The following is a 27,131-nucleotide window of genomic DNA, read 5'->3' as shown; positions in this document are numbered from 1 at the left end:
TCTATGTACACAGTCCAGTCCCTCCCTCACTGACTTCTTGTTATTGCAAGGTATCTTCTGAGGCCCATAAACCTGGAGGTCAGGGGCCTGGAGCTGGGGTAGGAAAATGATCATAAAACTTCTTTGCTGACTAGGTGTCATACCAATTGACTGTCGCCCTTCCCACTCTCCTCAGGATGTTGTGGTCTAAACTGAAAATTTTTTTTAGCTCCTATTTGTCATCTTAAATGTATGTTTTATTGATGACAGGTAAAAAACAGGCTACCTGAAAGAAGCTTGCACACGTTTCCTTCACTTGCAGAAGCTTTGAGAATCTGTTGCTATTTGAGATCTATGTCTATAAGATCTATACAAGAACCTAGATAGACTACTATTGCAACCATTCTCACTTTCTTTCCATTTCACTGCATTGAAAGGTAGGGAGGTCCTTTGGTAGAAGAGATTCCTAGGTAGGCTTAATTCTATCACAGAGTCACAGAATGGTCAGGGTTGGAAGGGACCTCTGGAGATCACCTAGTCCAACTCCCTGCTAAAAGCAGGTTCTCCTAGAGCAGGTTACACAGAATCACCTCCAGGTGGGTTTTGAAAGTCTCCAGCGAAGGAGACTCCACAATGTCCCTGTCCTCAGTTCTCAGTTGCATATGGAACAGAATTTCACACTAAAATGAAGGACAAAGTCTGCATTTTGTTTGCCTTTTATGGCTCTAAGTGCAACAGTACTTATTCCTAGACGAAAAATTTATTTTCTTTTTTCCTTCTGTTTTCAGTTAATACTAGCAGCTCTTGACAGCTTTAAAGCAGATCACTGATAGAAAACTTAAGTATTTGTACATCCCTTTCTCTCCTCCCAGCCCCCTGTGTCCACTAGAAAAATACCTCATCTCTCATTATATTCAGTCTTCCAGATCCATCTCAGAACACTCCACCACATGTTGACTGGGATTCTCGGGTAGCCTCTCCTGTTTTTGGAGCTTCTAGCAGTATGAAGAACACCACAAGTACAAGTCATGCCCCTTGTATTTTAGATTCAGGATTGAAGCCTAATCTCAAAACCAATCTCTTCAACAATCCTTCCAGTTCCAGATCTCATAAAAGTAGATCAAAATCTGAAGATGTTGCTTTTGTTGCACCACTGAATCTTGGAAAGGAAGTCAACTCAGTTATCAGCCAGGCCTCTATCAATAGGCAAGTGGTTGTGAAAAAGAATGCTAATGAGGCTGTAACGTGTGTTGGAAACACTTGCACAGCTAAAAATGAGGCGATCAAGAGTGATTTCCTTCTTGTACACCAAAAGCAGCTAGAAGGCAGGTGTGCTAAGAGAAAGAAAACTGAAGATGAGCAAGCAATTAGCTGTGAAAAAACATCCTTCAACAAAGAGAACTCTATACCCTTTCGATCAGATGTTCAGAATATTAATGGGGAGCATACTGTTGATAAGCCCTTGGACCTGTCTGATCGCTTCTCTGGAGTTCGTTGTCAAGAGAAAAAACAAGGAAGTGAGGAGACCTGTAAAAGTAGACTGAAACAGGTGACTCTGCATGATGTTTTTTCACAGCTAGGGAAGCCCATACCTGAAGGTTCATCATCCATTCAAAATGCCAACAATGAGAGCTGTTTGTTTGGCAGAGATTTACAAGACAAATCCTATATACAAGAGGCGAAGCTGGGTAAAACATTCCCAGATAAGAAAAAACAGATTCAAATGAAAGAAGAAGTTTCTCCCTTCAAAATTATACCACTTCCAAGTTCTGCAGAGATAGAACAGCTTTTTGATGATGTGAAGGTATGCTTTTCTGACTTTCTTCTCCTTTGAAATATTATATATAAGTTTTGGGAGATAGTAAAATTGCAATATGTTGTTAGGTTGCCAGTGGCCATGTACAAAATAGAAAGAAAACAAGGACAGGACATGAAGAGTCTGAACCAGCATCTGTACTTCAACCAAACCCTTGTAGACTATCAAAAAATAAAGCACTGCAAAATGAGCAAGGTAACTTGATGAAATGTTCCTTTTATTGCTGCCCTGCCCACATCCAGCTTGTGCTATGGTTCAACAAAATTTTTCATATCTTCTTTTCTCCTACTTCAACGACTTCCTCTGTTCTGCTTCTAATTCAGCCCTATTCTATTCAGAATTTCTCAAGATCACCCCCTACGTTTTCAATCTGTATCTTCCTGGCATGCTTTTGCCACTATATAATATATTATTGGCATTCAACTGTAAGCTCAACAGGCTAGGAATCTTGTTCTTTCTTGTTTATTTAGCATGGTTTACTGCAATGCGTGAATAACAAATACTGAAATAAAATCTCCGAGGTTTGAGTTTAAACTGTCAATATCAAATGCTTGAAAACTGTACTTAAGTATAAGGGTAAGCCATTTCATTAATATTTTTCATTATTGCTGATGATCTGTTAAAGAAATTTGTACCTTTTAATGATGATGAACAAATGCTGCCAAATACTTTTCCTAGGAAGAGTTTAATCATCTTTCCTGTTAAGTGATCCCAGTCTGAAAATTTAAGTGGTGTTGTAGAGTCACTGCTTCTGTACTCCTTAGCTGAGCTGTTAAACTGCATACTTTATTTAGAAATACTTACATTATGAATTTTAAAAAAATCTGTCATTAGTTGGTGTGGCCAGGTAGCTTGGCATCTAAACCTCTACTTCAGTAATAAATCAAGAGCGATCTCTGGAACAATAGCCAGATATTTTTGTGCTTGTTTGTACTTTAAGACCTGACTTCCACATTCTTACCAATCTAATTCTATAGTGAACCAGCTAGGGAAGCCACCCTGCTGGACCTGTTGTTTGTGAACAGAGAAGGACTTGTGGGTGGTGTGATGGTTGGAGGCTGCCTTGAGCATGGTGATCACAAAATGATAGGTTTTGATTCTTGGAGAAGGAGGGGAGTTAGCAGAACTGCTACCTTGGGCTTCTGGAAGGCAGACTTTGGCCTGTTTACGAGAGTGTGGGAGGCAGTCCTGAAGGGCAAAGGAGTCCGGGAAGGCTGGATATTCTTCAAGAAGGAAATACTGAAGGTGTAGGAGAAGGTGGTCCCCAAATGCCAAAAGGCAAGCCAGCAGGGAAGACTACTGGCCTGGCTGAACAGAGAGCTTTGGCTGGAACTCAGGGAAAAAAGAGAGTTTATGACTTTTGGATCAAGTCATCAAGGGGCAGGCAACTCAAGAGGACTACAAGGATGTCAGGTGGTTATGCAGGGCGGAAACTAGAAGGGCCAAAGCCTAAGCGGAACTTAATCTGGCTACTACCATAAAAGACAACAAAAAGTGGTTTTATAAATACATCAGCAACAAAAGGAGGGCTCAGGAGAATCTCCATTCTTTATTGGATGTGGGGGTGGGGTGTGTGTGGGGAAACAGTGATGAAGGAGGAGGAAAAGGCTGAGGTACTTAATGTCTTCTTTAATGGTAAGACCAGTTGTTCCTGTGGTATGCAGCTACCCAGCCCCTTGAGCTGGAAGACAGGGATGGGGAGCAGAATGAAGCTCCCATAATCCAAGGGGAAATGGTCAGTGACCTGCCATGCCACTTAGACATGCACAGGTCTATGGGGATGGGTGGTATCCACCTGAGGGTACTGAGGGAGCTGGCAGAAGTGCTCACCAAGCCACTATTAATCATTTATCAGCAGTCCTGGCTAAACAGGGAGAACCCAGTTGACTGGAAGTTAGCAAATGTGATGCCCATCTGCAGGAAGGGCTGGAAGAAGAATCTGGGAAACTACAGGCCTGTCAGTCAGACCTCAGCGCCGGGGAAAGTTATGGAGCAGATACTCTTGAGTGCCGTCACATGGCATGTACAGGATACTGGAGGGATCAGGCCCAGCCAGCGTGGGGTTATGAAAGGCAGGTCCTGCTTGATGAACCTGAACTCCTTCTATGACAAGATGACCCACCTAGTGGATGAGGGAAAGGCTGTGGATGTGTCTCCCTGGACCTTAGTAAAGCCCTTGACACCGTCTCCCACAGCATCCTCCTGGGGAAACTGGGTGCCCATGGCTTGGGCAGGTGTACTCTGTGCTGGGTTAAAAGCTGGCTGGCTGGCCGAGCCCAGCTGGTGGTGAATGGAGTCACATCCAGCCGGGGACTGGTCACAAGTGGTGTTCCCCAGGGCTCAGTGCTGGGGCCAGTGCTGTTTAGTATCTTTATCGATGATCCGGACAAGGGGATCGAGTGCCCCCTCAGTAAGTTTGCAGGTGACACCAAGTTGTGGGGGAGCGTTGACCTGCTGGAGGGCGGGCAGGCTCTGCAGAGGGATCTGGACAGGCTGGATCAATGGGCCGAGGCCAGTTGTATGAGGTTCAACAAGGAGCAGGGCCGGGTCCTGCCCTTGGGTCACAACAACCCCGTGCAATTCTACAGGCCTGGGGAAGATTGGCTGGAAAGCTGCCTGGCAGAAAAGGACCTGGGGGTGTTGGTTGATGGCTGGCTGAGTATGAGCCAGCAGCATGCCCAGGTGGCCAAGAAAGCCAATAGAATCTTGGCTTATATCTGAAACAGTGTGGCCAGCAGGGTTCCCTAGTGATTCTCTCCTTGTCCTTTGCACTGGTGAGACCACACCTCAAATACTGGGATCTATTTTGGGCCACTCGCTTCAAGATGGATGTAGAGGCGCTGGAGGCATGTCCAGGGGAGGGCAACAAAGCTGGTGAAGGATCTTAGAGCATGAGTCTTAGGAGGAACAGCTGAGGGAACTGGGGTTGCTTAGCCTGGAGAAGAGGAGGTGCAGGAGGGACCTTACTGCTCTCTACAACTCCCTGAAAGTAGGTTGTAGGCAGGTGGGTGTTGGTCTCTTCTCCCAAGTTAGAAGCAACAGAACAAGAGGAAATGGCCTCAAGTTGTGCCAGGGGAGATTTAGGTTGGATATTAAGAAAACTTTTTCACTGAAGTGGTGGCGAAGCATTGGAACAGGCTGCCCTGGGAAGTGGTTGAGTCACCATCTCTAGAGGTATTTAAAAGATGTGTAGATGTGGTACTTAGGGTCGTGGTGTAGTGATGGACTTGGCAGTGCTAGGTTAATGGTTGGACTCGATGGTCTTAAAGGTCTTCTCCAGCCTGAATGATTCTATGAGTGTCTTCTATACAGTATTAATACTACCTGATTTACACAATACAGAGATTTTTATTTGTGAGAGTATTTTATATATTGCATCTCTCATACAAATACAAAGGAGTGGTGTGCTCCGTAAGTACGAGAAAAAACTTACATCTATTTCTAACTCTTCAGAAAAAATATGATTTATACCAAATGAGCATGGTTTGCGAAAAATCAATCCCTGAACCCAAAGATGACTTGATAAAAGGAAAGCTGACTTATAATTTACACACTATATGATGCTGTTGGCAGCATTTTTCTGATTATCTGTCTTTTTTTTTCTCCTCATGTTCTCTGCATCCAGACCTGAAAGATAAACCTTTAGAAAACCTCCAGTGGAGCACAGAACCAGGAGCTGACCTTTCACAGTACAAAATGGATATTACTCTGATTGATACAAAGGTAAACTTGTATAACAAGTCTGCATGTTCTATGATACTGAAAAAAGCCTACAAAAGTAGTACCATGAACTTTATTCTGGGCAGACAAAACGCACTTTCTAACAAAAATCTACATTCAGCTCATTTGATATTTGTTTGCATTCATGAAATGCTTGTTTATGCATAGTACGTTACAGTTAACCCTAAAACATCTCCAAAGTCTAGTTGTTTGATAAGCTCAGTCAGGTGGCTACTCAATATGAAACTGATGTGTTTGGAGGTTGTTTTGTGTTTCTTTTAAGCAAAAAATAGTGTTCTAAGTATGTTACGAAAATGTGCAGAAAATAACTATTATCTTTCTTTGATTTGGGTGCAGGTTGGTTATTAGGATCTGTGAGAATTTTCCTGAAGTCTGTTCATTTTGTCTCACTTAAAGGCTATCTTAAAATCTTATTAATTTGACTGAGTTTTAATTTTTGTATGTTTCATTGTTACTTTTTATCTTTGTAGAATTTAACACGAAAGATTTGAAGGCATTTCTTGCCCGTCAAGTAGTGTAATCCACCAGATAAATGCTTCACATTTGAATTTCAAAACTTGTTACCCTTTTACCTAGACTTTGTCTTTATCATGCAGACATTACTGCAAAAAAAAAAAAAATCACAGAAAGTGTCCAAAAAGATGCCAGTAGCTGTTGTGAAAGTTTTTCAGCTACTCAGCAGTGGCACTGACTACACCAGTTAATTCTGAGTGCAATTGTTGTGTTTGCTTTTTTTATTTAGGGTGGTTCTCAGTCAAGAGTTGGAGAGGAAGTTGTTGATATGGATTATACATATGTTAGTGAAAGTGTGCTATTAAAAAAGAAGAATCAAGAGCAAAACCAGGAAAGCAGTCCTAGTAAGGCTTTTATTCTTTTCCTTTTGGTTTGCTTTTTCCTCCTAAAAAAAAAAAAAAAAAAAAAAAAAGTAAAGGGCATTTCTTTCCCTGTATGAATACATAGTAGAAATTGGTTTGCAGTAAAAAAGCACTGATCTATTTTTGTAGATTACAAAGATCAGTCTGTTTCCTAGTAGAATCAGTGGTTGTTGTTGCGGTTTTTTTACCTTTAGATTAAGAAAACAATAGGATTTGTGCTGAGGTGGAGCCAGTAGCTATGCTTTTACAGTGGTTGGAGTTAAATATTTAACCATATAATAGTTCTGATCTCACCTACAACAATCACTCTTACAACAAACAGCTTTGAAAGTTTGCTGTGTAATCATATAAGACTTTCTATGGGAAGACTTAATTTCATTTCTAATGACATATAAATAGTACTAGTATATTTAATATAAATCCAGATATGTTTATATCACATTTAATGTATGGTATGCGGTGAATCATGGCTGCAGGGCAGTGACTTTTAATGGTGTGTTTTGTTTTTCTAAGCTGTTGTAACTTGATCACATTTCTGTAGTTTATCTCTTACCCACAGAAAGTACTTCCTTCTGCTTGGATAACTCCCTAATTACAAGAACAAAAATTTAATGTATCCATTATTAAGGTTAAAGGTACATCAGAGTGATTCAGCAATTAATCAAATTTTAGAAATGGGATCCAGGTATCTTTATGAAAAATAAATTAGCATTAGCCACATTTGAAAGATTGACAGAGAAGTTGCAGAAAAAATAAATGCACAGCTGATGTTGAGTTAATCTGTACTGGAGCAGGAAGTAAACCTTAGTTCTTTTGTTATACTTTCAATCAGAATGTGCTTTCTTGACTTAAATGTTTGAGAGACCGATTTGGATGTTCATTATGCTTTTTGTAATAGGAGGAGGAAAAACAATTAATGATACCTTAACAGACTTGTTTGATCGGACAAGCCATGAAGAATATGAATCCTGCCTACTAGAAGATGGTCCTTCTGCTTGTGATGAAAAAGAAACTCTTCATGATGAAGAGCAGGATAAGGGAGTAACAGCAGCAAACAAGAAACTAAAGAGTAGGATTTTTTTTTTGCCTTTATTAGCCTGGTTAAACTACAAAAGTTGATTTTTAAATCAGCTCTGTTCTCTAGGAACAAATATGCCAAATAAACCATCAGTTCATTTTTCATAAATTCATGGGAAAACTTTCATTGCAAGGACATAACATAAACAAATATGAAAATTATTTTGATAGCTTATATTGATATTAGATGGGATATGTAACGGAAGTTAGCATAGGAGCTGTACAGCAGAGTGATGCTCACAGGAAACACCAGTATTTGGTTGCAGATTACTTGTGTCCTTTCTTCTCCTTATCCGAGGTTCTGTCAAAGATTTTTGCAGTATTTTGAGCAAACTTTCCTTTGCTATTTTGCTTATCTTTTTCACTTGTCTTGCTGCTGTTTTCTTTGTACGCCAGAAATGCTTTTTGATCACTGGTTCAATCAGTTCTGTAGTATTTTTAGTATCTGTTTGAATCTGTTGTCTCAAGCTGAATGTACATGGCATTTTTGTGTTTCTTAATAGCTGGCTGATAATTTCACAGATGTTTCTCCAGGGAGTCTGTTAACCTTATATAACACGTAATTTTTTGTTTTGCATGTATATTTACAGAACATGAGGATAAACAAGATAAGGCCAAGCAGAAAGCTTTTGTGGAGCCTTATTTCAAAAGTGATGAAAGGTAATTTAGCTTGTTCTGTATAGGCATTTTTAAGGTTCTTTATATCCTCCCTATAGGGAACTTGTTCTTCTGTAAAATAAACATGTTTCTGCATAACATACGAGTGGCTGAAAATGCACAGGTAAAAGTTCTACTGAATTAGATAAAATTATCAGACTAAAGCTGGGGCAGGAGGGAAAAAAAAAACCACATTGAGAATCACACTAGCTGAAGGGAAGAGATTGCCTCTTCTGATTTTTTTATAATTTATTGAATGCAGGATTTTATAATCCATGCTGTTTCTTACGAGCATGTAATCATGCATGAGTTTACAAGTAATCCATAGGCTTTTTGCTCATACAAATAAAAACCTTTCCTTCTCTAGTATTTTTGCCCCTTTTTCTAGGCAATAAATGAGTAATGTGTAACAACTGTACCTCTTAGTGCTTCCTCTGTCGTCTTTCAGTATAATCATCTCTGGTAGTCTGAATACCAAGCCCTTCAGTTAAATAGTTGTTAGCTTTTTTTTACTTCAGCATGTTTTATTTGTAGAGAAAAACATGTTTATTGTTTTGTGAGCAGATAAGTTGAAGAGAATCTGTTCTGTTCTTAAATGCCAACATACGTTCCTCTTGCAGAAATCAGTGCAAGCACAACAGTGTCTCAGACAAAATAAATATTCTACAGAAGATTTATATTTGGGTAATTTTAGTCTAGTAATTACTTCCACACTATGAAAAGCCATAATAATGAAACACACATATCGGGTTATGTAAAAGATCATACTACAGTTAAAAAATCATGGAACATGGAACAGGTTTAGTTACAAAACTAGTCCCATTCAGCTGTAAATGCAGTATGATTTGGGTTTGCAGGTATTTTCTGATATTTTTTTTTCTTGACACTGTCCGTCATTTTGTTCTACATGTCTGGAAATCTCCAGTTTTTAGAAGAAATAAATTTACTATTATGTGAAAATATTTTTGTTTTTCAGAAAGAATACTGTGTTAGATTTTCCTCATATTGAGGTTATTCGAAAAAAAGAAGAAAGAAGAAAATTGGCTGGCCATACTTGTAAGGAATGTGAAATAGTAAGTAGTGCTTTAAAATTTGGTCAGTCTTTCATTCTCCTAACTCTGCTAGCATCTAAATGCTAAGGTCCTTTGAAATTATGAATATGGTTGCATCATCATCAGTACCTACAGCAGCAGAAAAATAAGTGGTTACAAAAGTTGTTTTACTGATTTTGGGGGTTGTTAGTTTGTTTTTACTCTAGTAACTGCATATAACTTAGTCTTAAATTCTTTTGTGTATCTGTATGATAAAACCTTCTCACATCACAGTTCCAGTAAGATTTCTGCTAATAAAAAATACATTAGCTAGTCAAAGAATGACTACAAATTTCTAAGCTTTAGCTCAAAAGCTGTACTGACATTTACAGGTACTGGAATAAGTACATTTTTTAGGTCCTATTGTACCTCCATATATCTATATCTTGATTTGGGTTTTTTTCCGCCCTGTGTTTTCTGGGGTGTCTGTGTTTTCAGATAATTACACTTGCATAGGTGCCAATGTGTATATATGTGCAAATACATGCAAAAATGTTTACAATAGCACATTAAAAAGTATGAAATTTTAGGTTTCATGTTACATCTTCTTTCCTCCCTTTCAAATTGTTAAAATGCTTTCAGATACTTGGTATAGAGATAAAATATTGAAGTAATTACATGGGTAATAAGGACATACTTCATTTGGTCATTAATTGACTTCCAGGCTGAAGTTAATTAGGTGATGATCTAATACATTATGACTTGCCAGAAGAGTGGATTAATGACTGAATAATGATGGATTCTCTGGAATCTTTTCACTTAATTTCCACACCTATATAGAACCAACGTTTTTCATAGATTCTCGTGCCATTCACTTTATAGTCAAGTCACATTTATTTAGCTGAAGAAATTTATTGGAGTATATTTTTAACAAAACACATTCCTGAAAAATAGTTTTGGTAAAACTCATTAATAAAAAGAGTTTGAAGGAAAAAAAGATGTTGGAAAAAAACCACAAAACAAAACTAAAAATACCCAAACCTTTAGTCTCTTTCTTGGCCAGAGAACTGTGTGTTAAGTGTTTTAATTTCTTGTTTCTGTAAGCTACAGATCTTCTCCTCTTGGCAAATCCAGTTATTGTTACTTTCTGGCAAGTCAGAGTGGTAACTATGGTGTTTGGAACATTTACAGGCCTAATTTTACAATATTAGGTTTCTATGTTAAACTTCAGAAAACTTTTGGTTTGTTTTTTTGTTGGGTTTCTTTTTTTAAGTCTCTGCCATTCAAGATTAATGTCTTGGCGTGTGTGGAATGTTTGGCTGTGTCAATGCACCATCATAAAATTAGCTTTGAATTAAATGCCTATGGAAGAAGGGAGTATTAGACAAAGTGTAAATGTTGCTTTAAAAAAGTCTTGGCTTACTTATTAGTCATACGGCTTTGAAAAGTCTTCAAATTCTGAGGAAATATTTAGGGAGTGGGTAGAAATCAGTAGATTGTTTCTGGCCATGTGCTGCAAGCAGTATGAGTGGGGAGAGTGACCTGTCATTCTGAGACGATGTTATCTTCTGCTGATACCAGTCCTTTAAGTCCTTATCTTAAAACTTTGTCGAGGCATCTCAGTCACTTCTCAGTGTAGAACGTTTGATAAAGAGGCCTTGTTTTGGTTTGTTACGAGTTTGCAATTCGATCAGAAAAATTGTATGCAGAGTTATTGTAGCTTGTAAAAGTACCATTTGTTAGTGTGGTGATTAACTCTAGCTACACTTCAGATAAGCAGGAGAGTCAGATGATTTTATATACATTTAGATTACAGAAATTACTTTGTAAGTAACTTTGTGCTAAACCGAGAGGAACGTTTTAAGGGTTTGTTCTCTTTTTGAGACTGTACATTGTAGAGTTCTGTAAATAATTCTTTTACAGTGAAGACACTGCAGGATGAGACTTTGCTTATCTTTTCACATGGAAAAGCCTAACCTGAATTTTTTGTGTGGATTGAAAATGCTGTGGGTGAGATCAATCTAGAAAACAGCTGAGAGACTTTTTGCTGTTTAGCAGACATATGTAGCTTTCTCATTATGTGTCAATTCTAATAGATTTCTAAACAGGAAAAAAAAATTACTGGTTTCTTTTGAATACATGCTTAGCTTGATTACTGATTAGTCTTTTTATTTTCTGTTCCTACAAAACTACTGTATTTTTCATTGTTTGATCCTCAAATATTCCCCATCAATCATAAACATTTTAATTAAAAAAAAAAAATGCAGCACACAGCAAACTTCTAGCAGGCTGATTTCTAAAATTCCAGGCTATTTACAGTACAAACATAAGGTGCACTGTTAATTATGCTTTAAAAAGACTCAGCTATTATTCTATCTGGTTTACATAGATAATGTAGAATTCTTACAATTTTGTTGACTTAACACCATGTCGTTTCCTAACTTTGATCAGTGAAAATTGATGTGTGCTAGATGATAATTACCTGTTATTCTTCTTTCATTAGTCTCTAAATCTTTAACTGAGTGACACAGACATTTTTCCAGCCAGGTGTCTGAAGTCCATCTGCATAAGTGACCCTACTCTGACTCAACCGCCAAGCTACTAATAGCCACTTAAGTTCTGGTCTTGGCATAGACTTTTTCCTGTTTAAGACAGTAGCAAATGTTTTCAAACAAAGTGTCTCCAAATTCAATGACTGAAGGGGGTTCTGCTATCACGAGCGTGGGAGTATCCTTATAGACAACACATTTTGAAGAACCTTTCACTAGGGACTCATAACCGTTCCTCAATATTATCTATGGATCTGGCAGTTTATTCTATCCTGCATACCAGGACTTCGCAGTAGACAGACCAGTAATACGAAGTTTTGGGTACAGCCTGCTAACATCCTGAATCTTGACCAGGAGGCCCACGTGTTACTAGATCATTCCTGTACTAATAAGGGCTTAAAGAGCAGAATTATGTTCTGGTGTCACACTTTGTAGAATGGCAAGAAATATGAAATTATATTGGAGGAGAAGAAAGTGTACCTCAGTTTCATGCAGAGCTGCAGTTTCCACAGGCTATAGAATCACAAAATGAAATGAGTCTGCTCTTCCTATTTTGTGCAGTATTGTCACTGACTTTTTGAAAGCTGTAATTATTCTTTTTCTATACACTAATGAATAATTAATATCTCACAATTTTTTTGGAGGAGGATTTTTATGCCTATTTTAGACTTTCCCTGCCATCTAGTAGGAAAAAAGGAATTCACTAGTGTACTTTACGATTCCAAGTAGGTAGGTTTTCTGAAACACTACCGGTAGATGGGGACAGGAAGTAATCACTATTGACAGGTATATTCTGTTCCTTTTCTCATTACCTCAGTCTAGATCACTTTCCAGCTGATTGAATGAGGTTTTAAACTTGAGTTTGCCTTTTTGAAATATAACACTATCATTTCAGTAGAATTGTTTTACCACTTTTACGAGGGTCAGGTTTTTTGTGCAATCCAGACTGACTTGGCTTGCCACTTGAGGCAAACAGTGCATGTGCTTTCAAAAAATTTTGGCAGTCTATGGTACTGAAGTACAGATTGGTACTTAGAATCACAAACTAAACCAGTAGAAAACTGCATTAAAAATCCCTGTCTTTCTACAGCGCTACTCATGGCAACACCCAGCAAGAAAGTTTGGAGAATATATATACTATTCTTGTTGCAGCTCCCAGTAGAGCTGACAGGGATGAAAGAGTAGCTAGCTGATTTACTATATACTTTAGAGAATGCCCAGCTGGCAGATAGTTTCTAGAGTCCCAGTGTCAAGTCAGCTAATTAAACTAGCTCTTTATTTACTCCTAATTTGAGGGTGATTAAATAGGAAGTATTTTGACTTACGTTTGCTGTTATTACTGTAAAATACACTGGAGATAATTCTGTGGCATGATTTTGCAGTGCATTTATCTACTTTCCTACTTTATTTGTAAATGCAAGCTGAAACTTAGTTTTTAGAAAATTCCCATCTATCTCAACACCTGCACTACTTAGCTTTGTAAAATCAGTCACTAAAACTGTTGACATAAGTAATTGTACACATGCCTAAACCTTGTACCTATGGTATGTTAAAAGGTATAAAGCTAGCAAATTTGCCACCATAGATTATACTTATCTGTAAATTCAGTAAGCTTTTAGGATAATGGCCAGGTGTTTGTCATTTGGATAACAAATTTCTGCTCTTGGCTGTCCTCACCATTATTTTTAGATAACTGCGTTAATAAACAGTGATTGACGATGTCATTGTGCAAAGCAGTTGCTCTGTATGTATGAATTTGTTAACTTGGATCTTTTTTCCTAACATTCAGTATTATGCAGACATTCCAGAAGAAGAGAGAGAAAAGAAACTAGCTTCCTGTTCAAGACACAGATTTCGCTACATTCCTCCAAATACACCTGAAAATTTCTGGGAGGTTGGATTTCCTTCCACCCAAACTTGTGTGGAAAGAGGTTTGTGCAAAAAAGGCTTATGAAGGACTTTTTAAAGCTGACTTCCCCCCACCCCAAAATGGTTCCCTGAAGTTATCTCTAGTTCATAAAGCAGCCTTTCTCAACCTGTCTTGTTGAGGTCTGTTTACTTATTGACAGCCATTATTCTGAATAAATATGGTCTTTTTTTAGCAGCTGCTGTACTACTAGAAGGGAATATAAGGAAACTTTCTTAGAGCCTAGATAGAGAGGGCAGAAATAATTGGGATTTTCATAGAACTTAATTAAAACCCTACATGTCTTTGAACCAAAGCAAGAATTGAGTCAACAATTTGAGTCAAAGGCTGAGGGATTGTACTTACTGAGGCAGCACTGTTGATGTCTTTGTATCTTTAGAGCTCCATAGTACCACATGATAATGGAAATGTTGAATGTAGGGTGTGATTAAATAGTTTTTAATACATATACCCTGCTTGTTAGTGACACGCAAAAGCTGTTGGGCTTTTTTTTCCACTCTGCTTCACAGAAGATTGTTCTTTCTTTCCTAAATAAGTCTAGTAAATTCTAGAGCTTGGTATAAAAATGAGTTTTTACTAATGGTGTTAAAACGTGGTGAGTTTGTAGTGTACTGTATGTAGATTTCTTCAGAAGTGATGAAACTCTGAGGTAAGAAGCCCTGTGTGAACTCTGAGTTATATCTTTATTTGTTCATGCTCTTAGCTGTGAAGCATTAATCTTCACTTATTTTTATCTGTTCTAATAACAGTTTCAGGTCAGGCATAGGAAATGTCAGAGATGTGTGTGTCGTCTTGTGTGATAGTGTTGCAGTATCATCCTTAATCTTTCAGAATGGGGAGCCTTGATTTTTAGGGACTTAGCAATTTTCTTAGTGCAAATCATAGGGCTTAAGATATATTGAGTCGTGTTCATTTAAATTTTAAACTGTATTTCCAGGAAATATGTGTATTCCAAACACTGTTCAGAACTTTAAGCCTCACCTGCATTGTGGGGGCAAATGTCAAATTTGCTCTTGAAGCCCTAGTCAAGTTCTCCCTTCTTAAATATCCACGGCAAAGGGTTAGGCTAGTCACAGAATCTGCAGGCCATTAAGCTTCCTTGGGCTTGGTTAGGCTTCAGGAAAATGGTTCTTTGTTTTCCCATTAATATGTCTCTGGTATCACATAAGGAAAAGTAAATCCCTCAGTCCAGCTAGCCAGCACCTCAGGAGCACTGCTGAATTGCCACTTCCTTTGTGAAGTCTTTTTCCTCTCTTGTGTATCCAGTTAAACAGGGCATTTGGCTGAGGCTAATACATTCTTACTTTAAGTAATGAGAGTTCTCACCACTCTAGAACCACCTTTGGTTCTCCCTCATTATCTTTCAAGATGAACAAATCATAGTCCTTCCTCTTCCAACCTGGTTGCCTTTTACATGTTTCAGCCAATGAGAAAGCTGGTTTAAGCTAGGTACGTCCACTTACAACTTCAGAGGATTGAGATATCCTGTTAGGGAGATTGTTACTACACGTTTAGAATCTACTTGCAACCTTGTTAAAAATAGCATCTTGGCTATCTCCTTGTTTTGCTAGAGTGAGAGCTGTTCAGTTGTTAATGGTCCTCAACAGCATGTCAGAGGCAGGCTTGATCAGCTCTTTTTTGGTAAAAATCCATATTTACAAAAATGCAGCAGGAACACCAGAACGAGTTCCCATGATGAACAATTACAGCTGTCACTCTGAAGTAGCAGGGTACAGAGGATGTGTTTTCTACTTCTTACGGGTATCTTGAACCAACTGTGGTTTGCTGGGTTTCTTAAAAAAACCTGAGTTGCGTAGACAGCATTTTCCAACTATGAAGTAGGAATCTGCTAATCTCACTTCAGCGGATGTTAGTGCTGATGAGCAGTAATGGTTTGACAAAAGCCAGGTGCTGTAACTGATTTGCATAAAATGCTTACTATCAGTGTTAGCTAAATTGAGCATGTTATGGAAATTTTCTATATACTTTTCTTAACAGAGTGCTTTCAAGGTGTGTTTGATCTATAGGTTCATGTTTGGCTTTTTCCAGATTGACAAGTCTTTAATAAACAAGAATGCCCTCCAGGCAGAGGGGTATACTGTGTAACCCACAAAGCACATGTGCCTGAAGTTTTCTCTGTATGACTAGGAAATACATTTTTAAAAGTAATGTTTATTAGTCAACTGAATTTGCAGTACCTACATACCTTGTTACTCTTATGTAAAATCTTCTGTAGAAAAGGCGATGAAAAATGCAATTTTGGTTTGAATAGCTGAACAATTGATAGTTTCCATTCTCTTCGATATTATCTGTCTCTGTTGCATTACTATGCAGTCATCTACTAGAAAGCAGCTGAGTGTTTTTATTCATGATAATGTACCCTGGGTTCTCTAATTTTTTGTCAAGTGAGAACCAGTTGCCATAAAAGGAAAGAAAATTCACAAGTTATTTTTTGAGGGTAAACAAAAAATAAAACTTTAAGTTATGCATGTTTTTATATTGTGTTTCTTAACTCAGATTTTTTTCTTATTCTTTTAAGGCTATATTAAAGAGGATCTGTCTTCCTGCCAACGTCCAAAAAGACGGCAGCCTTATGCCGTAATGTTTTCTCCGAAAGGCAAAGAGCAGAAGACATAGGATAGGGAAGTAAGGCACGCCAACTTGAAGAGTATCTTTCCTGTCCTCGGATATTTATAGTTAATATAAACTTGAAATAAAGAACTGTGTTTTTCCACAATGATAGATAAATAGTTTCATTAAATATGTAAATTTTATAAAATTAATTTGAAAAGCTGATGTACCAGGAAAGAAAACTATTTAATGTATGTTTGTTTCATATTGTGTTAATACATTTTGTATTAATTTTCACACTTGTCAGACAATGAGTTTCACCTTTTTTTTGTGTCTTTGAAGTCAACAGCTAAAATTCCAGCAAATCCTGTATAAACTTTTTGTCAGTGGGTTGAAGTCACTGAAATCGGTTGTTCTTGCAAGGTCTAAATGCCTGTCAATGGGAACACAAATACAGATTTTGTAGGGTGCTTTTATGTTGCACTGGATTTTTTTTATATAGCCTTCCTCTTTTGGCAGTAATGATTATACCTACTTGTAATAAAGCTGTATTAAATATGAAACATATCTACTGTTAATAGTTTGGAGGTATGCAAACCATGTAGTTTAAGTGTCTTAAATTTTGGTGTTAAATGTATAGCACCATGTTTTCCTCAGTGTTTAAATTAGAACATCCGGTATTTTTTTTCTTAATTTGGATCTTAAGCATTGTTGTTTCTAAATTTGGATGGCAGCTATGCACAGAGTTGTCCTAGATGATGGCTGTTGCTGTCCACTAGATTATGAAGGATTCTCCATAGATATTTGAAACTAATATTTTGTAGCAGGGGGATATAGTATCATACTTGCGTTTGGGGAGTAAGAGCATACAGTATCATAGAGACAAGGTAATGCTTTTACATAGGTAAGCAGGCCAAAGATCACTATAAGATGCTTAGGAATAACGTAGCATTCTAGAATAGAATAAAATGTTCAAGCAGCTACAGTCAAGACTTAGGCTCAACCAGTGAGAATTCTCTTTAAAAAGAGATCATAAAGCAAGCAACTATTTAAATGCCTTAACCCAAAATAGAAGAACAGAAATTCATTAGAAGAATAGCCTTTCTATTCTTGTATTTTATATATTTGTGTGTGTATTTAAAAACTTGGTGCATAGGACCATGTAATTCTAGGTGTAGTTGTATAGGAGTGGCAGTTGGCTCTGCAGGTGGAGAGGTTCTGGCATATGCCTAAAAAGAAAACTAAACAAAAAATTAATTTAACATTAAGGAACACAAAATTCTCTTAGGTTGAAATTACAGGCCTTGTGGAAAAATAGAAGATGGTGTATCACTAGGCACTGTCCACATCCTACCTGCATAGTTGATTGATTTGTTTCACAGGGATCCTAAGGCATAGCAAAGGCATGAAGCCAAATAACAGTGAAAACTTCAGTGTTTCCCATATATGCTAACGCATGCTGACAATAACTGTTTACACACTGTATAAGTTCATTTCTTGGAGCAGGTAGTCAAAGAATCCCTCCGAAGGTAAGTCTAGTTTCCTGAAGATAACTTCAAAGAAAATTGACAAGTGCTGCCAAGAAGGTGGAATTCTTGCACGTATCATGAAAATTGTTTTAAGAAAACTGTTACATGCTCTGAATAAATATTTATCTATTTAAAAAAAAGTTGTTGACAAAGTAAGGTAGGAGGGTGCTTTTAACTAGGGAGAACCTTTACAAAGTAGAAGTTATGTCCACAAAAAGAAAAGTACAGGCACATTGAAGCAAATTTTCATGTGATAATCTACAAAGTAGGCTATATGAAAAAGTTTCTTGAATTAGTTCTTAAAAACAGGATTTATAATTATCAGAAGGAGCAAATGTCACAGTAAGTTAGTAGAATCCAGTGGTAATAGGAGCATTCAAAGGTAAGATGATGAGAAAAGTTGGGATTTTTGCAGTGATGTTCACTATGGGAGTGCCTGGAGAACCTTCCCTTGCAGGGCGTGTGGGCAGAGCTGTTGCAAACTGAAGGGGCAGGAAAGGGCAATGAAATGAGTGTCAGGAAGCTGCCGGGGCTGGAGCCTACTCCCATGGATTTGAAGAAGAAATTGCTGACCCCTTCACTGTGACATGGGACTCGTCACTTAAAGCAGCTTTGGTCAAGGAGCACAAAGTGACTAATCTGCCATCAGACTTCAAAAAAAAAAAAAAAAATAAAAAAAAAATTCAAGATCAGTGGAGCTGCAGCCTGATGAGTTTTACATAGTATTGGAAAAGTGGGCTAATCAACAAGAGTATAACCAACAAGATTTTCAGACCTATGGATAAATAGAGTGTGAAAAGACTTTTAAAGGAGAGTCATTCTGATGGTCTTTTAAGCTTTTTGAAAGTGAAAGCATCATCATCTGACAGCCTGTAGTAGAACCAGCCTGTCAGGATATAAAAGGAGAGGTTCTTTCCTAGATGACACCTGTTTGAACCACGACAGTGGGAGGAAATTGCAGTGGAGCTCTGCTAGGACCTGTTTCATTCAGCCTATTCCAAGTGTTGAGAAAGGGTGGAGGGCAAAGCTGAAAGTTGGTTAAATTATTCACTGTGCAAGTAGAACGGCAATGTAGAAAAGAAGGGGGGAATTTGCAAAACAGGAGGTAAGATTCGACGCCTTCACACAAGGAGTGTAGTGTGATAGATGCCAATAAAGTCATGAAGTGTGGAAGCAGTAAATAGGAAGGGTTGCTCACTAAGGGGCAGGAGGTTTAATTACAAGCAGAAAGGAGCGGTTAGATTCTGTGAGGATATTGCTGCTCCGCTAGAGGACAGTAGGGACCTGCTTTTGTGCTTAAAACAATAGAAGTACCAAGTTAGCCATTTTTTTTCAGTTGCCTGTGAATATTTTGATCTCTTGCCTAGCTGTTCTAGTGCCAGAAAATATATTTCACTATTGAGCTCAGACTTCATCTTGATAACCAAGAGATCAATTTTAAAAATCTAGAAACACAAATAGAGACAGAGTATGGTTTCCTTTCCAGAAAGTAAGAGAAGTTCCTATAGAAATACCGGAAGTCTGAGCAACTTTTGTGTACCAAAAAAGGTAACTGAATTTTATGTTTTAGAAGTTCAGTTAAAGATTTTTATTTGCTGTAATTTCTAATGGCAATTTCTAATTATTGCTTACCTATATTTTTAGCAAACTCTTGAAAGAATATACTTTTTTGTTCAGAGGAAATGGAAGGAGAAAGGGAGCCAGTCAAACTCAGCAAGGAAATTCTGCTGAAAAAATAAATTAGAATGTTATGTTCATAATTAGCTTTGGCCGTCTTTGTCCTCTTTATGGCATGGCAGCACGTGACCACAGTCAGTGGCGCTGTCAGAGGAGTGGACTGTCAGCTTTGAGCTGTTTTTTTCCACATCTGTAAGCAGTGAAGAAGAAGGGGAATTCTGGATAAAAACTGTAAACTGAAGTCAGTTCATGTCTTTGGAGGAGATTGGGACAATTGACTAAAACCAATGTTTGAGCCAAGTATTCATGTATGTTTTTACATGAAACCAATGCTCACCAGGTGAGGGGCCGGGGGGAATTTCTTCAAGTGTATTCAGGTATGAGCATCCAAATGGGAATCTCTGAATAGCAGTGCCTGTTGGGTCATACCTCCACCATCTGGCACTCCTGCCAGGGCAGCCACAGCTGTCTTCTAGTCTTGTACTTGTCTCTGACAGTGTCTGAGGATTCAGCTGTGTCTACAGGCTGCCTCTTCTCATTCTGTGAAATAAGGGAAGACTTAGCATAATCGGTGCTAGGATTTGTGCATCTTTTTTAACAGATAACACAGATATATAGATAATGCATTAGCCATGACTGAGAGAACCTGAAGGCTTGAAGTTTGCGTAGTAACAGCTCCCAAAGAGACAGTAATATCTAAAACTTATCCATTTGACATCATCAAAACCAACTAACCAACTGTTAGGATGGGTGTGGTTTCTGAAAGTCAGATTTTCTTAACTCGGATCCAAGATAATGCTCAAGGGTTCCAGCAAAGCTTTTTCTGGACTACCGGAGTACAGAGCATTGCCCCTGTTACTCCTAGTGATTCTTAGCGTATATCCAAGTTTGCGATGCTCAGACACAGGCATAGGCCCAATGATCATACAGCCTTCAAGTTGGTGGCTTAGTGTAATTCCCAAGGTTTTAAAGATGGCAAGTTGATGGCTTTAGCACATCCAGACTGCTATCTGTCCGGTCTGCAAACAGACCTCGGCCTGAGAAACAAGCCTTTGATCATAAAACTTGTCTTGAGCTGCTTGGAGCACAGAAGTCAGACAAATTGTTAAGATGTCCACAGGCCATCTGTGTTTTCAGCCCTGCCTGCAAGGCCAATTTGGTCATTGGTTGCTTTAATTAATTGTGCTTTTGAACTTTGCCTTTCTCACACAGAAAGAATGAATGGCTTGTCCCTAATGAAGCAGGAGGAAAACAATGTCTGTCCGCTGATTAATGGAAACTACTGTCAAAAAAAAAAATAATTCAAGAGAACAAAATTATAGGTGGGGGAAGAGCAGAGGAAGAGGCAGAGGGAGGGGTTGATACATCATGGGGTGCCTGTGGACACTTACTTTTAGAAATAATCAACATTAAAATCAGCCTAGCCTTGCCAGCTCTGATCTTCAAAGAAAGGGCTTTGCTGCATTCAGATAAAACAGTTGTGGGGAATTTAGAACAACAAGCTGATGATACCTTTTGTGTGTGTTAGTGCAGAAAGACTGCTTGGTCTGAACAGATTCAGCCTTTGCTTTGTTCCTGCACAGAGTGAGCGTAAAGTTTCCAGGAGTGTCTCAGTGTACAGGTATGAACAGGTAGCTAGGGAGGGAGGGAGCGAGCGAGACAGTGCAGAAATAAGCTCAAATTGTGACTTAACAGAAGATGGATCAAGCTTGCTTCATGCCCACGTCGAACGGTTTCATTAGATAAAAACTGAAATGTAAAGCGTTTTCCTCAGAATTCCTCTTGCTTCTTTTAGTCTGTGCTTTGTGTGCAGTCTTGGAGGACAATTGCTGTTCCTGTGTGTGAGCACGTGGAAAAATTTTGTGCTGTAGTTTGCCTTCCGTGAATTACTGTAGAGGTTACAAAGTAATGGATCAGCACAGGCTGGGTTGCTGTGTCTTAGAACAAGGGTGTGCTATAAAAATACACCATGCATTTTGACCATCAAATTTGAAATTATGAGTGCTGTACATACAGATAAATCTCTTCTCCCCTCGATGGTCATACTAATATGACATTTTTCCTGGGTTACAATTGTCTTCTGTCTCCTGCTTTTTAATCTTCTCCTTTTTAGAATACTTTTAGGATATACGTGTGGCTAGATATTAGGCATCCTGGGCACAGTGCTTGAGGTGCAAGCATCATCACAGCAGAGCCGTGTGGACACCCAGGTGGTTACTGCATCACCTTCATTGTGAAGAGCGGCACTGGGAGTCTCCAGTCAAGGACAGTGACATCTGTCTCCCACACTTGGCAGTGGTGGGAGGTGCCCTGTCCAGCAGGAACTTCAAGAAGAACATTTGAAGACCGCTTGTCCTTGGGTGGTTTTCGCCTGCATTCCAGCTGCAGCCACGAACAAAGCTAATCAGAGCCTCATGCATAGCCAAGGCTCCTTTTTGGCATCTTGTTAGGAAAATCAGTTGGAGCTCAAGGTCAACGTGGGAGAACAGTTTTTCATTGCAGACAGGAAAGCTGATTTAATCTAAAAGCATGTGTATTTCTTGGGAAGGCACCCCCCAAACTAGAATATGTTTCCGGATCAGAACAGTAGCATTTGGTACATGCCTTTTACACCGGTAAGTGGCTGTGCTTGGAACTAACCAACGCACAAGCAAAGTTGTAAATACAATCTGGTGACAGACATGGGAGATTCAGACAAGAAAAGTGAGGAAAATATCCCCAGAAATAATGGTAGGAAGAGTCCCATGTCTACCTCTATTCCAGCCATTTCTTCTCTGAAGATACCACTACCATGTGTTGATGACACATATTAATACATATTAACTACTGTACCAGAATAAATATAATATTAACCACAATTTGGAAATACAGAAGATCTCCCTTTTTTTTTCTTCTTATTTCCGAGTAATCGAGGTAGTGCTCCTTGATGTTCTTATCTAGGACTTTAAACTTCAGAGTAGAGATCAATTAGGTCTTTCATTTTTTTAATGTTTAATATGCACAACTTTAATAACTGTTTTGAATTAATTCATTTTCACTTACTTAAGACCTTACATCATGTTGTTTATACTCAGCCAACAGCTTCATGTGAAGGCTTTAAAAAAACTCGCAGTAGTAGAAAAGGCAAGACCTTTATATGCCTGTGCTCCAAAGACTGTAGGAATAGACAGGATGCTACGTTGTGGATCAGACACATGGGAAACAAGAAGCAGGGGAGACAGTATTCAGATACAGTCATCAGCTCAAATCCACGTGCTGATGAAAGCCACCCAGTTCCCTCACAGGCAAAATTACCAAGTGGATGAGTCTTTTCAGAACAGTTTTGAATAAAGTGAGAATAAAATAAGGCTCGATAAGAAAGAAATAACGATTTGGGGCCTCTGGGAATCTGTTACATGTGCTTTATTCGTGCCCTTGGGTAAATCAGTTGTGGGAAAAGATAAAGAGATTAAATACAGCCTTTGAAATTACATTCCCAACGACTCACCCTTCTCATTTCAAGAGAGCTTGGGAATTTAAGCTGCAATTGAAAAGAAGCATAAAATAAAATAAAATAAAATGCTAACATTATCTTGGATAATGTGTATCAGATAGAGTTTATATTCTTCTGATGTTGAAAAGATATCCTAGAAGAGGCAATTATTTTAATTCAAATATTCTTTTGCTTAAGCCAGTTTGCAAAAATACAGGTACTCTATCACACAAGTGTAAGGATGAATATAATCAGAACGAAGACAAACAGCTGCAAATCAGAAAAGCTGATTTCCTGTTTTTATTCCACGGAAACATCCAGTATCTCAAATTGTAGTAACATTCCACTTTGAAATAAAAAGCCAAAATTTTCCACAAAATTACATCTACGAGAATTGGTTTTGAAACATTAGACTCCTTAAAGTATTTCACTCTGTCCTAATGCAATTCAGTTTATATTGTTTACTGTCAAATTAATAGAAGCAGACAACAAACTCAAACTCATCATGACAACCCTCCCTGAAATCACTGTGCTCTTTATATGCATCTCTTAAGTGTTTTGCTTGCTGAGTATCAACTTAATACTTTTCAGTTTGCTAGCCTGCCAAATATGCTCCATTAATTGCTAATAAATTAGCAAATCGTTCAGACAAACCAATGGGACTTTGGAAGTTTAGTCCTAACCATTTGACACTTAAGCAAGGAAAAAAGGAAATACAAAAAGTTAAAAAGAATAATTTTTTAGCCATACTTCCCTCCTTGTCTCTTGGTCTATAATAGATAAGCACATGAAATTATCGGAAATATGACTCTCTCCTTCTCAAGCCTGTGTTGAAAGAGTTAATTGTTTAAGGGGAGGGGAGTGTCAAAAAGCCCTTTTTATTCCTTAACCTCTGATTATTGACACAGAGTATTTTCTTAGTGACTCTTGAAAGGTATTAAGCATTCCTGAGGAAGCAATTGCATTTATGTCTCATCTGCTCCGTCTTCTGCCTTAGTTAATGGAGAGCATCCAGCCAGGGGAGCCTTGGGTTAGTGGTGCTTACTGGTAAGCCACTCCACAAGGCACTCATCAAGACTTTGTAAGGCTCTTCTCCATGCTTAGAATAAGCAAAGGAGGCTTTTGTAAAAATTGTATCAAGGCGTTAGATGACCAAACACTTCTAACATAGTATTATGGAAGCTAAGATTTCATAAGTCCTTAAAGGGGATCAATACTTTTGAAAAAAGACAGGCATGTGCTGTGAAGACTGGTGGTCTCCACGCTGTACCAGCTGTTTAAAGTTACTGCATATATGATCTCCTCGCAGAAAGGGGTTCATTTATAAAAGCATTTATGTTCCTTAAAGCAAATGTGAACTAGCACTGAAACAATTTTTTAAAAAATGTATTTCCCTTTATGATGAAAACTATTTCCAGTTCAGTATATATAAAAATGGATCTCAGGGGTTTCTCAGAAGAAATCTTCTGCAGAATCTGTTTATCCTAGAACTGAACCGGGAAGGACATGAGAATATGAACACCAAGACTCAAGGCATTTATTACCAAGAGACTACAAATTATCTTTCCAAATGGGTATATAAACTTGACATGACCTACTCTAGGAGCTCTCACCCGTGTCCCTGTAACACATGGTAGCTCTACTTACATCAGGCAAAGACACCCACAAGCTGTAGTAAGCACTGAGTCATTCTCCTAGAGGGAGCTGCCTTCAATGTACAGTTACAAGATTTGCAGGCGTCTCCCAAAGACCAACACTTCTTCTGTCTGCCACTCTAATTTGCTGCCTAGAGGTAGCACCCTGCTTTAATCTGCCTAACTCTTCCAAGTCCTAGGTGTACGTACCTTTCCAGGAACAAAACTAATGCTTGCCTGCCAAGGCTCATCATCTGCATTCCTTGTGGCAAAATGTTTTCCTCAGCAATTTCCCATTTCTCTCACAATTCTGTATTCAGGCTTTTGGCTCAGAGTAACTTGAAATGTTTTCAAAAGGGGATCTTGTTTCAAAGGGCAAGAGATTCAAGGTGCTCTGAAACGCAACAGAGTTCAGCAACTGGAAAGCAAGGTGCTGTAATTCACATCCCATTGCAAGAAGCTTGACTGTAGGTTGGGGCACTGCCAGAGGGCAACCCACGTGGAGGGAGTTTTGTGTGACGGTATTCTGTGTCCCCAGAGTTTGAGAAGCATGTTATCATAAGGATGCCCAAGACCCCTTTGTCTTTCTGGCCTATTCTACAGCCACTTTCAAAACTCACCATCTGGACAACCCTACTCTGGCGGCTTTCCTTCGGCCATCATACAACTGGTGGCTGTGGAATCATACATATCAAGTTGGCATACTGTATATTAAGTCTTAGTTGCCTCTTTTTCTTCATCTTTTACCGCTCAGGCAGAGGGAACTGCATCTTTTTTACATATTTGTGCTATATACTAACCAAGAATAAATCATGCAAGTGGAAAAATATAAGGAACAAAGCATAGAAAAATAAAATAATGTGATTATGTCTGTGGCTGCTGTTCCCATGGACCTCAAGCAGAACATCTGCTGCTCTGCACATCTTTCATTCTTTTGAAAGGTAAAAAAAAAGCTACAACGTAAAAGACCTGACGTTCCTTGGCCATGGCTGATGCCGAAGTGGAGAATTTTCCAGGGAGGATCTCCGAACTGCCCACTCACTAGCCTATTCAATTTTTTAAGGCTTTGGGATAATACAGGCTCATTTATTGTGCAGAAGTGGCCTGCATGTAACTTCATATCAAGGAGGTTTGATGATTTTTCAACACATGAAATTCCAGGATTTTCCTGGCCTACTGACAGCCCTTCTGAGCTCTTTCTCTTTTGCTACTTACATGTGTGTATTTAGGTATTTTGTTTGTGTTTTCAGGCCATTGCCCTTTCCCATTTTCATTGCTGCAATGCTTCTGAGGGTTGTGATCTCACCGCCAAGCCCACAGCTGCTGCAACACTACAGCTCCAGCCCCTACAATCAAATGCTTGCATACATCTCTGCGTTTACCTAAACAAAGCTTTCAGAATAACCTGGGACGGCAAAAAGCTTTCTGTATGTCAGACCTAGTGTTGTTAAGTCATATGACAAAAGGCTCATGCCCTGACACAGAGGAGCACGAGGCGTGACAGCAGGTGGGGCCACCCTAATAACCTCTCTGGGGACACACGTGGGCTGGGGCTGACATCATCAGGTAAGACAGAGGGAGAAGCTCTCCTGAGCACCTCACAGACTGGGGGTGGCACGCTACGGGGTGCAGGAGAACAACACCTGGGGATGGCACAAACTTATAGGATGTCACAGGGAGGAACCAAAAGTGGTGAAAGGGAGGGATCGTGGTGGTTTGGGGAATAACAAGTGTGGGAAAATTAGGGGATAAAAGAGGCCAGTGGCTGGTCAGGTCAGTACACTTGTCTGGTCGTGCCCTGTGTTTCATTGCTGCTGTCTGTCTTACCTGCTCATTAAACTCCATTTCTAACTATCTCCTGGGTAAGGGGGTCCCTACTGTTGCTGGCAGGCAAGTGGGGTAGATGGCTTGGGAGCCAGGCATGAAAGCGGAGATAAGCCCAGGCCAGATGCATGTGTGACAGCTGGAGGAGCTGGCTGCCAGCAAGGCCATTGGGTCCAGGCCAGCTGCAGGGGCAACTGTGAGGTCTGGAGTCCAATGTGAGACCCGTCTCTGCACACGCATGTCTGTCTGTCTGTCTGTGCCATGGGAGATGCAAGCACCCAGGGCCAGCCACCTGTAGACTGGGTGTCCATGGCCAGTTACTGGAGGGATCCGTAGCCTCTTGCAAGGGAGTCTGTGTGCTTGCAACTGGAGTGGAGCTGGGGCCCTTGGGGGCTCGTGTCCCCCAGAGTTGCCAGCAGCTACTGGATAGATTGGGTGTGTGAGGACAGCTGCCATCCACATGGTGGGTAGGTGTGGATTTCCCAATGGTGTACCTTCATCCTGATCAGATGCAGAGGGAGACAGGACCAGAGCTATTTGGGTTGCTTGAGCAAGTGCTGTGTTTTCTGGGTGTGCTGGTTTAGACTGGGATACAGTTAATTTTTTCCGTAGTACCTTGCATGGGGCTATGTTTTGGATTTGTGCTGAGAACAGTGTTGATAATACAGAGATATTTTTGTCATTGCTGAGGAGATTACACAGCATCAGGCCTTCTCTGCTTCTCACCCCACCCCACCAGCGAGCAGGCTGGGGTGCACAAGATGCTGAGAGG

General features: G+C 39.2%; 1 protein-coding gene and 1 long non-coding RNA gene across 3 annotated transcripts in view; one reads left to right on the top strand and one right to left on the bottom strand.

Moving 5' to 3' along the window:
- Nucleotides 1-16,699, top strand: part of RBBP8 (RB binding protein 8, endonuclease) — a 40,026-nt gene extending 23,327 nt beyond the window's left edge. For both annotated transcript variants that reach the window (XM_055800716.1, XM_005243281.4), the window contains exons 11-19: nt 898-1,783; nt 1,864-1,990; nt 5,421-5,518; nt 6,279-6,393; nt 7,310-7,480; nt 8,079-8,148; nt 9,122-9,218; nt 13,515-13,656; nt 16,192-16,699. In XM_055800716.1, coding sequence (XP_055656691.1) covers nt 898-1,783; nt 1,864-1,990; nt 5,421-5,518; nt 6,279-6,393; nt 7,310-7,480; nt 8,079-8,148; nt 9,122-9,218; nt 13,515-13,656; nt 16,192-16,289 — 1,804 coding nt within the window. In that variant the 3' untranslated portion in view covers nt 16,290-16,699. The remainder of the gene's footprint in view (nt 1-897; nt 1,784-1,863; nt 1,991-5,420; nt 5,519-6,278; nt 6,394-7,309; nt 7,481-8,078; nt 8,149-9,121; nt 9,219-13,514; nt 13,657-16,191) is intronic.
- Nucleotides 1-27,131, bottom strand: part of LOC114013832 (uncharacterized) — a 41,309-nt gene that overhangs the window by 7,941 nt on the left and 6,237 nt on the right. The window contains exon 2 of the long non-coding RNA XR_003557055.2: nt 19,859-19,969. This is a non-coding gene — a long non-coding RNA (uncharacterized LOC114013832). The remainder of the gene's footprint in view (nt 1-19,858; nt 19,970-27,131) is intronic.

This window comes from Falco peregrinus, chromosome 3, assembly GCF_023634155.1.
Source record: "Falco peregrinus isolate bFalPer1 chromosome 3, bFalPer1.pri, whole genome shotgun sequence".
NCBI classification, from domain to species: Eukaryota; Metazoa; Chordata; class Aves; order Falconiformes; family Falconidae; genus Falco; species Falco peregrinus.
Note: the sequence above shows the minus strand (reverse complement) of the source record. Positions and strands in the feature narration are given on the sequence as shown.